We start from the raw sequence: 15,335 nt of genomic DNA, 5'->3' as shown, positions 1-15,335 counted from the left end.
TAAGTGCTGTGGCTTCGTCTTCTTTTGTTTGGGTTTTTTTGTTTTGTTTTTGATGGCAGGAAAGTATATCATGCAAAGTTTAACTAAAGACATCTTTGAAGGCTGATAATGATATTAGAGCTGAAGTGATTAGTCGATTAATCAGTTAGTCAGTTGAATAAATAGATAGCAGCTATTTTGATTATCGAATAATCTTTTTAAGTCATATCTCGAGCAAAAATGACAAACATTTGCATATTCCAAAACATGAAGTATCTTTGGGTTTTGGGCTGTTGGTGAGACAAAACAAGCAATCTGAAAACATTGTGCTCCACGTGATGTTTTGCTCTGGGTTCTGAGAACTTGTGACGGACATTTTTAACTATTTTCTGACCGACAATTTGAAAATAATCAGCATATATCGATAATGAAAATAATTATTAGATGCAGCCCTGAATGATACATTTGAAATTATGTTACTTATACCATAACTAAAATCACATGCTCATCTCAAATGTATGCCACAAATTTTAATATTTTACCCAAATTTTAATATTCTTAGAATGGTAGTAAATGTGCCATCTCCCCCTTATTCAAGTATGGGAATATTTAGAAATTAAAAACATGTCTAAAGTGCAAAGAAATATTTTACTTCACTGCAGGTTTTCCAGAGTGTTTTTACACTAGATTGGTGCACATCACCAATATCAAATATTTCATCAAAAGCCAAAATCGGCCCAATTCTAACCCAAGCAGCTAATCAGTGCAATCATTTATCAATGAGGAGTATTTATCTCTAACAGCCACTAGCTCCCCATTGATGCAACAGTATTTCACAGTGTGCTAGAGGCCTGCTATCCAGGGAGCAGGGAGTGTGTGTGTGCTGTCTGAAGCACTGGCAGAATCCTAATCTTCTAGCAAGAAGCTTCACATGGGCAGATCAAGAATTAGGAGAGAGGCTGTGGTGGGGGTGGGTGGGGTGGGAGGAGGGTGGGAGGAGGGGGAAAAAGCCCATCTCGGTCTGTGTTTTAAAGGACAGTGCTTTGAATGTCATTTGACAATTTCCTTTTAATTAGAACTAATTTACAGAAAGATGCCCACCAGCTAATCTTTACAGGATAATTAACTTCTATTTTCTTTACTTTTAATTAAAAAGTGGAAAAGATTTAGCTGATCCATAAAGAATTGTTCTTTTGAAATGTTCATCAGACTTCACACTTCTTTTGGCATTGGTAATATTTAGATCATATCTTCAGCTCACAGTCTCCACTGAGTTATTGCAATGATTTTCTCCCCCTTATCCGAGGTATTAAGAAGTGGAACTATCAATAGTAGAAATAGGAACCAGAGGCAAATTAGAATTGAATTAATGAAGAATTTATTGCAAAAGGAACCCCCCATCCTCCGTAATACTGGAATGAAATTGACATCTTAGATATATCCATTTCATAGAAATTCCTTGATGGGGAAATATTGTTTTATCTACATTATTTGATACAGTAATCATTTTTCTTTTTTTCTGAAAGCTTCCCATTAAATTCTTTGAAATGATGCTCCACTAAAAGCTAATTGTTGCAGAGGCAGTTTTAACGTTTACAATATTGCTATTTCAACCCCCACAGACTCGCAGGCCACTGAATGTGATGAATATGATGCTTTTTCAGGTTAAACAGCAGCATCTTATTAAACGCTTAAGACAGTGAAGTGCTGAGTGCCTCTACAGGATGAAAACTCCCTCAGCCTCATCAGAGCTGCTGGAGAAAAGTCTTTTCTTGCCACTGTTACCACCTTCCAGCAGACTTTACTTAGTGGAGATAAAGTGAGCCAATATGAGGTGAGCGTGCTGTAGACAGAGCCTCCACTCGTCTGCAGACGAGCCAATGGCTGAAGATGGATGCTCCCACTTAACCATGATAGCTCCCTGGAGGAGCCTCACTCAATGGCTTCATTAAAAGTGAACGTTCTAGTGAAAAGCTCGCTTATAAACCAGTAATTAAGACCACACATATTTTACCTGCTTTGTTTCAGCTGTCACATCTGGTGTACAGGCACATGGTTAACTTTTATTTCCTTATAAGTAACAGAATGACACTAATAAATCATCCAGCCAGAACTGTAGCAACAGGAAGAACTTGAGGATGCTGAAATACAGCATACTGGCCTTTTAAACTGCATTTTAATGTGTTCGTTTCCCCTGCAAAGCAAATGTTACCCTGCAAGAGAGGCATTAGCAAAGACCCTATTACTTGGAGGACAAGCTTTGTGACTTTTATGGACCAAACATGGTACCAGTGTCCACTTGGACGTGTGTGTCTGTGTATGTGTGTCTCTGTAAACTCTAGAGAGACAAGTAGAGGCGGTGGAGTGAAGCAGGACCCAGCTAACTCCACAGAGAAACTGGCTGGCATCTGCTGAAGCCCTCGGGCACGCTCAGAGGTGCCTCCAGCATTTTAATGGCATAGTCAAATGCCAGCATGTTTTCATGCCATTCCAATTCAAATTCATTGGATAAAGAAGTAAGAGCGTGTTATTCCCCTTCAACAGTCCAGACAGAAACACTGGGCGCAACAACACAGAACTTAGCAACTCTGCAAACATGCTGGGATCCAACGTTGTGTCTGATTGGAATAAGATACTCGACAGAATAATGTTAACAGTGTTTGAGAAAATGCAAAAAATAAATATGTGACTTAGAGAATAACATTATTCTGCGCCTGGGTAACACTTTCACAAGCTGTCATGAAGAATGGCCAAACATAGTGATAGTGACAGCGATACTTTTTCCCAGCCGATGGGTGTGTCTCACTCTTGCTGCATAAAGCATAAATGTACAGTAATGTAAACTTAGTGGGCCATCTAAATGCATGATGTCATCAGATTGCATTTGGATGTCTTGTCATCTCCAGCGCTGCAGCCTCACATGAGGGTGGCTACGTTCCTGTACGTGTTCGTACGCGCGCGCGTTTTACAAGGATGTGAATACATTTATTCATCCCCCGGTGAACCCGCCCTCCCTCTCTCTCACCGCAATTTCCAGACGAGCGCTTGTGCTGAGTTTTCAAGCAGTTTGTTGACTGTTGATTGTAAGTGCCCGAATTTAGGAAGGCAGCCATTTCTAATCATGAGAATTACATTGCTTAGCAACCGGAAAATCAAGTTAAACAATACCATTGCTTATTCTTGGTCACAGACTGCAGCTCTGAGAACGCATCAGTCTCCACTGAAGCTGTTCCATGCTCCTCCCAGCACACACACACACACACATTTACACACACATACACACACAAGCATAGCCATTCACAGACAATATACAAATGGTAATTTACTTCTGACTTGTGTTACAGCATTAGCTCCACATTTAGTTTGATCACAGAGTGTACAACTTGGAAAAAAAGGCTCTTTTTTTGTAAGATTTACACAGTATGAAAAAAGATGTTTGAAATGAAAAATTCCTTTGAGGGTTCCTGTAGCATATTAAGCTATTAAGAGTTGCATAAATGGTATCTATTTCATTACAGTGATCAAGGATTAAATTAGAGGCTTGAGCCCTGTAACATATACATTAAGTCTCCTCCAAGGCTAAGGGAGCCCTCTGCTTCCCAAAGGTCATTAGAGCTGAGGAGAGAATATGGCCCCCAGTCTCTTCTTGCCTCTCTCCACTTTCTCCTCCTTCTCTTTCTCTTCTCTCTCACACTTCCCGACCCATCATGCAAGATGAGACAAAATTGTTTTTTTTTCTATTTTCACAGTTTGCTGTGTTTATCCTTTTCTTTTCTCCAGTTGTGGGGGTAAACATATGAATGTGTATCTAAGCCTACCTGGCTCACAGTGTACTTGCAACTTGAGACAAAGTCTATATTTCTGCATTTTCCTCCCCCGCATAAGTTTGAAGAGTTCTGCAGAGTATGTGTCTGTTAACCTGGAAGTGAGGAAGGCCCAGTATCAGTGTTGGCACAAAGGGCCAGTCACAGGGAGCGGAGTTGGCAGGGGTTGAGCTGTGTGGCCCTGTTGGATTTTAGGGCTGCATTATGCATTCATGTTTAGTCTCAGGTGCTACGTTTTATCCCCAGGCCAGCTTGGACACATTTTCAATGGACCTTTTGGATGAAAAACTGTATAGGTGGGAGCAAAAATGATTTTCATGCTTATAGAGATCTGCCGCTTTGTTCTGTCAGATTCAATTACCTCACCTCTAATTAGGGAGCTATAGAGGAGGCTGGGTTTGTGATCCACACATCACACTGTGGAGCCTGCTGATAATGTGAGGTATCGCTATCACAGCCCGGCCACAAGCTCCCCACATTGCGGACGGCTGAAAAAGCATGCCATGAAATTAGCAGTCACTCATACAGTTTCGAGGCACACATACACACATATATTTGTTTAGTGCTCTTTTTTTTTCAGTGTGAGTTTTCGGAGGCAAGGTTGGCACATCTGTGAGTTTTTTACATTTTCTGTTTTAGTCCACTGAGGCATGGACTCATGTACCGAGTGTTTTCCTGAAAGATATGCTCCTTCCACCACCTCTGTCCGTACTCTTCTCTTCCCTGCTCCCCTTCCTCTGTGACTCATTAATCCTCTGTCCATCATATGGTCTCAGAGTATCACCCCATTTTATAGACTCAGTGGGGGCATTACCATATCCCTCTCCGGAGCTCCACTCCGCATGGCCGATCCCTATCAGACAGAGGCCATGCCATGAACAAAAGAGCCACTGTGATCAAGCCTGCATTCAGCTACCAATGTCTCTATTAGCATTGGCTGCTCCTGCCTGCTGCTCCTGCTGCATGACTGTTTGAACAGGGCTGAGATTTCTTTCTCTAGTCGGCAGAGGAAGAGCCTGATGAATGTGGATGATACAGTTCAGGGCGGAGAGTGTGGATGACAGGATTGTGATGTGGGCAGGGATACCTGGACACTAACCCTGATTGAGGGGAAGTTCAGACAGGGTGCAGTTTCCTAAAACATCCTAGTTAAATTCTGCAAATATGAATCCTTGTGCTGGCAAACCCATCCTCTGTAAAGAAAGTGAAGTTGATGAATTTACACTTGAAAGTCTTATCGGTTTAGCTGTCAGCTGTAAGGGTAAAGATACTTACTTCTGGGCTGGGACTAATGATCTAATGTTCTCTTTATTTATCTAATGATTATTTTCATGATTAATTGATTAATTGTTTAGTTGAATGGTTCCCAACCTTTTTTGGCCTGTGACCCCTTTAAATGAAGCAAAAACTACTTGTGACCCCTCATCACAGATTATAGCCTCAGTGAAGAATATGAGTAATTTCATCAGAGTGATCCTCCAATCTGGAGGACTTTAAGAGGTCTGTGTCCAGGATTTCATGAGAAAAAAAAGCAAAAATAATTTTTTAAAAAGTCTGATTTTTTTAAAAATTAAATTAAGGAATTAAAGAAATTAAGGAATATTTTTATTTAGTATTTATTATCATTTATCTTTTTACCTTTACAAGTCCTGAAGAATGTGCTTGTTTTGTCCAACCAAATATCCAATACCTAAAGGCATATCATTTACAAGGACATAAAACAGAGAAAAGCATCAAATCAGGCATTTACAGTAAAAGACTGGAATCATTGAATCAATGATAGGCAGGAGAAATGATGGTCTATCGATTTTCTGGCAGATCAGTTCAGCACTAAATTATTCTGTTCTTGTGTGGTTTTGAAAATGTAACAAATCTAACTGCACACTGATTTGCTCAGAAGTGGGGGTTTACAAAATGTAGTTAATGGGTGTTGTGAAAGCGATTTCAAAATTCTAAAAAGTTGCCATGTGATGGTGGTTTGGTTTTCTTTTGTAAACAGTATGATAGTTTAAGACAACCACATGGAGCAGAACAGTCTTCCCAGATAACATTGCGAAAACAAGACAGATAAAATAATTGGAAAGCATGAAAGACATCACATAGATTTCCCAAAAAGTACCGTACAATATTTCTGCTGCGTGATTACTTCCAAGATCACCTCCTGACTTAAATTCCCTGCTTTTTGCAGATTTTTGCATCTGTTGTAATGAGCGCTCCCTTCCAAAGCAGATTGTGTTGTTTTCTATGGCGAAGTGAAATGCAGACGCTCTCTCTGCGGTGTCATTGGCCATCTGAACTCCAGAGGAGGCTTGATAAGAGGGTGAAGCAGCAGACATTCCTCTGGCCCAATTCGCCAGCAGACCCTATAGAAATGCACCAACAAGCGCGGGTCACACAGTGAATGTGACAGGATTTTAAACAGTACACAACTAAATATAGCAGGAACGCCACTATCAGAAAATGAGTTAGGAGTGTGGTGCTAGTCGTTTAGAAAGTCATTATTCTTATCATTGCTGTCTCTGAAATAATTTCAGGTCTCTCCATGCAATGAATACTGTATAATAAACTAAACATGTGAGAATGCGAACAAACTTTGGTAATCTACGCAGTCCCCAAGAAGTAGCCATCAGACCCCCTTTAATGTCTCTGACTGTGTGGAGTATTTCATTTTTTCATATTCAGCAAGGCCTCCAGTATCTCTGTATCAGTTTAAAAATGCTCCATTTAGTTACTGTTAGAGTGGGGAAGTGAGATGCCCTTATTCTGAGTCTATTAAACCTCAATTCTATCTCATCTTATCTACCTAATCTTTGTGTCTTATTGACCATGAAGTTTATCTTTAATCTCTCTTTACCCTTATTATCGCACAACACTGTAGGTCTATTTTCTATGGTGCAATAGTGCTGCTGTATTTGCCGGCAACAGAGGAGGAATCGTTTAGTTGTACACACAGTTCTTATTCAGCTGTGTAATGGAATGTGTACAGAGTGTGTGTATAGAAATGTATTTTCCCGCTTTCTTTCACACTGTCTTCAATTGCCTTGGCAGGAGCTTTTAACGCCAGTCATACAATCTCCCCTTGATACTGCGATATATATCTCTCAGTATCATCTTAAGCGATGGTAGACTCATCGAGTCACTTCATGCCTCGCTTCACTCCTCAGCGAATCAGCAGAAGGCATCAGATAAGATCATAAAACTGTATCCTAATTTAAAAGCAGCACTCTGCCTCTGCAGTGTCTATTAGAGATCTGTGTGCTAATTCTTTTCATGTCCAGGGCTCCTGCAGATGTAGGCCTCTACAAAGGAGTAATTTATAAGACTAATGAAAAGAGCAAGCAGTTTGTGGACATCAGGGGGGTCTTTTATGAGGCTCGGTGCGGGAAGAAAGAGGAACAGGAGAGGCACACCAGCCCCACTTTCTGAACTGAAATTATTGCTTTATTAAAGCTGAGGGGCTCACTCCCGCTACAATAGAACAAACACATTGAAAGGTGTCGAGAGGATATCAGTGTACTCTGTTTGAGCTCCAGGATGATGCACAAGAGGCTGCAACATAGCTCATGTGTGACAGGCAGAAATGGAGACAGCACCCACATCTAGCAGGCAGTGATGACAGCACTTTTGATATGATTATTCACTCTCAGTTTAAACACAGCTCGAGAAGGAGGCTTTTTTTTTTTGGTGGAAATGACACAGATTTCTTGCCTGGACTGTATTATTTCAAATACAAACTAACCTTAAACTTGAAGTGTTCCATCACTTCTTTGCTATGGTAATTCATGTGCAGACATTGGAGACATGTTGTGGTGTGAAGGAGAGGTGTGCAAGATGCACATTATCTTAATAACATTCAAATGCCGGGTGAGATGTTTTTCAGAGCTAATACAATTCAGGTAGCAGTACAGTAATTCCATCAACGCCCTTGATTGAAGCAAAATGGTAATATGCAAATACCAAAAGAGATGTACAGCTACAAGCAAAACTCTGAAATCATTTAGATTTAAAGAAATAATATTGCACAGAGGGGGGAAAAATTAATCACACGGAAAAGTGTCTCCTTTAAGATTGCACTGGTGTATTACCCGGAGGCATGGAATGTAAATGGAAAATCAACATTGTACCCTGTGATAAGGCTAACAAATTAATAAAAGTATTTTCTTTCCTCCTCCCATGCTGATGCCTGTATGAAAAGTCTGGAAAGGAACTTTTTTTTTTTTCTTTCAGTCTGTGTGAGGTTTTGCTTTGCAGGTAGCGGGATTAACATCAACGCTCACCTTGGCTGCATATCAGCTTGTTTTTCAGAAAACACACAGTCTCATAGGTCCTTTTCAATTGCCATAATGGAAAGACCTTTGTGAAATATGATGGTAAAATAATATTCTTTATTAACATGGCATAATCTTTGTCTATTTTGAATATCTGAGCATGGAGTGTATAGACAGTACAGCGCCGTGCTGCGTGTTCAATTGCATCTGCATTTGTAGTATTTCAACAAAAGAAACAGAAGTTTTCTTTTTTTTTTTGTCTTGAAAGCCTGAAGGATGTGATGAAACTACTGAACATCTCCCTTGTGTGTTTGTATGTGTGTGTCTGTATGTGTGTGCGTGTTCCCTCAGGTCCTCTGGAGGATGGCCTGGAGGAAGAGGAGGAGGAGTGTGTCTCCGAGGAGAACGAGCTCTTGGCCAAAGACGAGTTCTCAGTGGAAGAGAACTTCTCTACCGAGTTTGAAACTGAGAACATGAGCTGCGAGGACATGGAGTACTTCTGCAACAAAGGTGAGGATCATTTACTTATTTTAAACCGAAACTCCAAAAGCCGTTTTCCACAAGCAGTGTACAGTGCTCTCTTTTTAATAGCTAACACGAGACAATATGTTAAGCCAACCCTTGTGCCAAGCATCAAAAATAAGTTAAACTCCTGCCAATGGCGTCTAATAAAATTCCTCAACATGCTCAAATCAAACCTGGCAGAACTTGTATCCCTATCAGAATTTCTCCGGCATCACTGCCTAGAGTTGAAACTATCTATTTTGATATTTGATCCCCGCAATCCACCCAAGAGCAGTGGTTTGATCTGAGAGAGAGATGGCATCGGCAACACTGGCTCTCCCTCTGTGATAGTGCTGTGAAGGTGTGCTACGGTACACCAATGCACTGGAGAGCGTGGCACTTCCCTTTGAGCCGACGCTAAAGCTCTGTGAACACTCAGCAGCACCTGCTACTGCTCGGAGGTCCAGCACTATAAAGCGCCTAGCATCGCCAAATGCGCCCGAGTCCTCTTTGAACTCCAATTCAATTAGATTGCTTCTTTGTGTGTTTGTTTCATTTCGGTCACACCTTGCCATCACAGGAGCTAATTTGTGGTCTGCTCCAGGTTACAGTGTGAAGATGACAGAGTTGTCCCGCCTCCCCCCCCCACACACACACACCCATCCCCCAACCCCCACCCTCTTCCTACCCCCCGGTCGCGTGGCTTTCGCTACCCCAGGTGTCCCCACTCTTACTGGCGCACGGATGCCATAAATTTGACTTTTTAATGAAGAACCAATGCTTTGAATGTCTGCCTCTTCTTTCTCCTTTCAAAGGGAAAATTGTTTAGAATTATTTCTTCACACTTCTAAACTGATGTGCCTCGTGGGATTACATTATTGAAGAAAAATAAATCTTTCATGTTTCAGGTAGGCTATGCCCCAGTAATCGTATCAATAATGTCTTCCTTTTGTTCTCAGGGAAAATTTGAATGGCACAATTGTTTGGAAATTGCAATTACCAGCAACGCCTCGTTTGCTTTAGCCTTTGTCTCTGTGTCCTTACTCAAACTTCAAAGTAGAATGTATGGTCTTGCAATAGCCCAGTAGCTATGAAATAGATGGTGCAGTACACATTGGTGGTTGCGGCAAGTAAAAAAAAAAAAAAGTACAACTTCTGAAAATCTTCAAAGAAGCTCGTCAGAGACATTTGATATTCCCATTGTTTTGGATAAAACCATGTGAGGGACTGGGCCTCAAATCTACTTTTCGTTCCCCATGTTTATGAATAAAGTCAACACTAAATAGCAATCCAAAATGTCAAATGCTACTTTTCGGGGACACTGGTAATCTGTTCCTTGTCATACACAAGCCCTACTAGTCAGATTTTTTGTATTAATTTGCTATCTAAGCTTACAGTAGCTAAGTCTCCTATTGCCTTCTAAGACCCAAATGATGTACTATCCAAATTTCTTTTTTTCCTCATGGCAAGTTGTGCACCATCATCAGGTGTAGCCATTTTCTCCATGATCCCTTCCTCAATTAGATCTGTTTAAAACTAATGTCAGTGTGGCTTAAATTTACCCCACTTATGTGAAACTGCCGTGAATTAAACAGGACGCAATCCTGGCGGCATTAAATGGTTTAAGTGTGTTATTCCTCGACTATAGGAGGAAAAAGAGAGCCCCCTTGATTAACTAAACCCTCTCAAATGTGATGGCGTGCTGTAATTAGCCCTGTGCGGACTTGAACGTGGGTTTTAAAGCAGCCACTCATCCCATGGCCTTTATCTTCTGCTGCTTCCCGGAGAATAAGGTCTCCCGTGTAAGGTTCCTCCACTGAGCAGTGACTCTCTGGTCTTAGCTTAGCCTTGTATCTGTGTAGTCACTCTCTGAAATGGGCTTGTCAGGGGGACCTAAAACCTCCATTAAAAGTTTCAGTCTATAATAGGTATTAAAAAGCTGTAGGAACACAAAGAGGAGTACCAATTTTCATTAACATATGAAGCACTTATTAACTTTGATCAGAGTGCGGTGAAGTAGCAAAGCCGCTTAAAGGCGCAAAGGTCAAGAAGTTGAATGCCACCAAAGACTTAGCCATTTGCCTTACCCTTGCAGAAAAGGGACTCCCCAGATAAGTGCATGGAGCACCTTGACGTCCCATCTTGGTCTGAGGCTTGGAAACCTCTAAATTTGGTGATGGTTCATAACCTTAATAACCATAACCTTCATAACCTATTTAGTTAATGGTGTCATAGCTGTCAATAGGTTTTGGTGCCTCTCACAGAAGTGATTTGTTGGATGCTGTTGGCATCACATGCAGAGGCCTGTTAGCTTTAAACTGGCAACACAAATGACAATAATGAAAACTGTGAGTATAATACATGTTTCAGACAAACAGGAGAAGTTACATATTTCAATATATATTCCTCCAAAAGTGGTTTTTAAGCATTTTGGCTTGTGATTCCCTAAACAAAGCATTGTCTGTTTGTGAGCCCCCATCACCGGTTGCACCTGTCAATAGATTGTGATCTCTTCAACAACAACAAAACAAGGATTTTTTTTGTTTCTTATGTGATTCATCTTTAGATGTCTAAGTAGGAAATTATCCAGTAATTCATGAGGAAACAACAAAAATTAGTGGAGCAGAGATTCTGTTAATCATTCTGAAACCCTGGACATTTATGTTGCGTCCCTTGGTAGGCTCCTGACCCCCAGGGTGGGCACCACTGATGTACAGTATATTATCAATAATAGAGCAAACGGTGCAGACTCTTTAGAGAGTACATCAGTTACAGCTCTACCTCTCATCTGCTCTGAAATGTATGAAGTGTACCTTGTCAGTGCCACTCCACATAATGGTCCTGAAACAATATACATGGGTGTGAAATGAAGCAGTTTGGTAGAATAGTGGAGCCCCAAAAAGAACGATCACTGTTTTAATATACATGGAGTTAGAGGGGGTCTGCCTACCTATCAAGTGCTCTGTGTGAAAAAAAGGCATGTATCTGAAGAAATAACCTTGGCTTTCCCTTGCGATTAAAACAGAATCTTACCTCAAACAACTTCTTCTGCTCGGTCAATTTCACATTTATGGAGCTCTGCTTGTGAAGAGCCAAAAGACGAACAAGTGACTCCACAGCAAAGATTTATACTCCATTGACACACCTGGCTCCATAATTGTAAGAAAGATACCTTTTTTATATACACCGAGTGGCATCTTTTTTACTGAAATTGTGAAATTTCACCTTGCTGTTCTACCCCCTCTTTTATTGTTGGCTATCTGTGAAGTTCAGCACAGGGTGTTGCCACAAGCTGTTCCCTTTGTGCGTTCCAAGTGTTGTCTGATGACAAATGACTTCCTTAGTTAGCTCTGACAGTAAATTTACATGTCATTTCATGTGTCTCATTTCCTAGAAGTAAAACACCATCTTGTGAAGTGATATTACATGAATTCTTCCAGCTCAAACTATTTGATTCTGATGCCGTTGTGAGTGTTTATGTGTCAGGATACATCAAGCACCACTAAATGTGAACATTTCCACTCTTCTGCACCTTTCTCCTCAAATTATGAAATTATAAAGTAGGCAGAAACATTTTATCACAGTGGAAGTGTAAAGTGAAAGCACATGCAGGACTGCATACCCAGGACTTCACATAGCAAGTAACAAGCCCACCTTGACCCTTCAAATAACCTCTCAGTGAGTAATTTGACTCCGAGCGGTCAGAGACATACAGTAACAAACAGAAATTGGCAGAATTAATTATTCTACTCTTTGTGTAACACAGAAGTAATCAGAATCTTCAGCAACAGAGGAGGATCTCCTTGGCTCTTTCGCCACAGCTGCCAGTGCCCAGAATGGTAAATGTGGAATTTTAATGCACAGTTGATGCTGGAGAATATGGGGAAATGCTAATTTGTGGTGCGATAAGATGAATCGAGTCATCCCTTTAGCCCCATTTGACTCAGTGGAGGAAATTAATCATTAATGTTTGTTAAGTATGACAATCTAACTGGGCCAGATCTACATGCTCAGAGACTGAGGCAGAGTGAGATAAAGACCCAGGCTGCAGACAGGGAGGAAAACTGCCAGATTCTGTAATGATGGGAATTTATTGGCATTTAAAGAGACAGTGGCAAGGCATTTCACTAATAGCCTCCCTCCATTGGAGTGCTCTGCCTGCCACAAATTGCATGCAATTCAAACCTATTTTTCCGATAGCAGAGAAGTCTTACAGCTATGCTTGACTTTGGTGAAAAAGGTTGCTTCCTGGAATTGACTTTATCTGTTACGGCATAATCTGCATCAACAACCAAATATGCAATATAAACTGACTAGCACTACCAATGCTGGGGGGATGGCGTGTATCCCCCCTAATATTACATTCTGAAAATCATTGCAAAGCTCCAATTCTAGCAAGATTGTGATGGGTTTAGAAAAGTGGCAGTGGGTTAAAGTCATCGAGGCTAGAATTCAGTAACATATAGAACTGTGCAATCTTATATGAAGACTTAAAAATACTTATACTCAATTTTGCAGAAATTGCGACCTGTCTCTAGACTCAGTGGTCAGGATTAGAGTGCTCTGAGCTCCTTAAAGTCACGCACGAGAGATTGACATTTTCAAGGGCTTCCTTGGCAGAGACAATGCTAAAAGGGAGAGAAAAAGCCAATATGACTTTGTTGCTACCTTGCTCGAGGAATTGTTTGTGTAAATCGCCTATAAGCTTATTGACCTGAATGTGTGGCACGCTGCGTGTGACTGCGATTTGGCTAGAGAGCTGTCCTTTGATAAAGCAGCGATAGGGCTGATTTTAACAGCTCACTGGCTCCTCTTGCATGCCCGCCAACCCTGCACCCAGCAGGCCGCCTCGCTCCCCGGCCCTCCCCGTCCCTTCTGTTCTGTTCAGCCTTCTCTCACTCAACCTTAAGTATCTCCATTTGATTGCTCAGGGAAAGGAACCTAAGCCAGATGTAAATTATGATCTAGGCGATAATGTTGAGGATGATCATTGACAATCTGTCTCCCTTGATAAGACTGCAGAGGGTTTCAATTCAAATGATGAAACAAGGCAGAGTCTCTATTACTTATAGTAGACCTCCATGAATGAAATGGAGCACCTCAATCAATCCATTTTTATATCAGAAAGGTCAAAATTCCTATGTCATTTAAAACTGTAAAAATGAGTCTCCATATTCTTCTGTATTCCAGGTTTTATCTAACTACTGTAAGCAAAGGAGTGCTGCTACAACACTTCTTCCTCTGCTCTGCTTTTTCCTAGTGACATTTGTGCAGGAAACTTCATCAAAGCCCTGTGACATTGTTCCCTGTGAGGTTGCTTGGGCGATTGTGTTTAAAATGCATTGCAAACTGTGTTAGATAGAAGGCAGAAAATCCTTAATCACTGCTTAATTAAGGAATCATCTTGTAGCTTCATTTCCCGGGCTGTAATTAAACACTTCCAATACGTTTCGTTACAGGGCTTAACATGTTCGCCTGAGATCAAGGTAGTGCCTTTAATGTTATCTCGCCAGCTTTTTTTAAACTCCGCTCCATTGGAAGGAACTGTTGATATACGCCTTTGTTATCCTCGTCATAATACGAGCCTGGTATGCTAAAGAGGTTCTCCAGGCCCAACAAAAAATAGTGGGGGAATTTAGTTGAGTGGGCTCTCTGATAATATACTGGGAGAGGGAAGGAGTGGGGGGAGAAATCGCCAGCCCAAGCAGACACTTGCATAAGCAAAACTGGGTCATAATGACCTCATGTACTGTAAGTAGGACATTTCTGCAGACTTCCCCTCAGTATCACTTTTTTCTTCGTATACATCTTCTCTTTTAGTGCGAGGCAGAAAGCTGACATCCTTTTGGCAATGTTTGCTACCTTCTTTGAAGTGAGCCATGTCAAAAAAAGCTAAACAAGCATGGTGTGTGTGCTTGATCTGGAGATTAACCTTACTGAGGACGGACGGCGCTGGAGTGAAGTAGTGTGTGTCCCGTGGCAGTTGTCACTGGAAGTGTGATAACTAACACTCTTAAATGCTTTTTGGGAGCTGTGGGGGGGAAAATCAGATACAGCTGTAGTAAACAACCATATAGCAATGACATGTATGTATGTTTGTCTTATCATATTTGGTGACAGGTAGGATTTTTTCATTTCGTGCTATATAAGCCACATCTTAAAGATATATTGTCGTTCATATCCTGATATATTCAAATTTAAATCTACACATCCATCCTTTTTTTCCTTGTTGAGTATGGAGTGTAGTAATCCATTGTAGTAATCCAGGCCTGTCCTTGACCGTTCACTATTGGGTTTAAAACATCAAAGGGATGAAAACGATATGGTGACAAAAGTGAGAGAAATGTTCCTCCACAAACTATCAACCACCACTACATGCCGCGAGCAGGTTTGCTGTTACTTGCCCGAGTTTGGAGAGACACTCTGCAACCACTGCGTTAGCCACATTGGATTTATTTAGAGCACCACACTAGGGGCACCTACTAAGCACTGATTTATGTGCCTATGAACTTTGAGTACAAACTGTGCTTACTGTAGGCATGCAAAAATAGTTTTTTTCCCAATAAGTGCATCTAAGAACGCTCAACAAGCACTCCCGTCAGTGTAACTGCTGTGCACTCAGAGGTGGAGTCTGTTTAACAAGGTCTTTAAGCACTTACATCCTGGAGAGAGATACCCAAATATCCTTTAGCATGGTCTGTGTGAGCCCCGAGACTGTAAATCAGCCCTACATCCTATAACACACATTCTAGCTCGCTCC

At 41.1% G+C, this 15,335-nt stretch overlaps 1 protein-coding gene across 1 annotated transcript in view; it reads left to right on the top strand.

The window, feature by feature from the left end:
• Nucleotides 1–15,335, top strand: part of zfpm2a (zinc finger protein, FOG family member 2a) — a 118,203-nt gene that overhangs the window by 23,007 nt on the left and 79,861 nt on the right. The window contains exon 2 of the mRNA XM_044359613.1: nucleotides 8,423–8,581. Coding sequence (XP_044215548.1) covers nucleotides 8,423–8,581 — 159 coding nt within the window. The remainder of the gene's footprint in view (nucleotides 1–8,422; nucleotides 8,582–15,335) is intronic.

This window comes from Thunnus albacares, chromosome 8 (genome assembly GCF_914725855.1).
Source record: "Thunnus albacares chromosome 8, fThuAlb1.1, whole genome shotgun sequence".
Taxonomy (NCBI): Eukaryota; Metazoa; Chordata; class Actinopteri; order Scombriformes; family Scombridae; genus Thunnus; species Thunnus albacares.
This window is presented reverse-complemented; position numbering and strand designations above follow the sequence as displayed.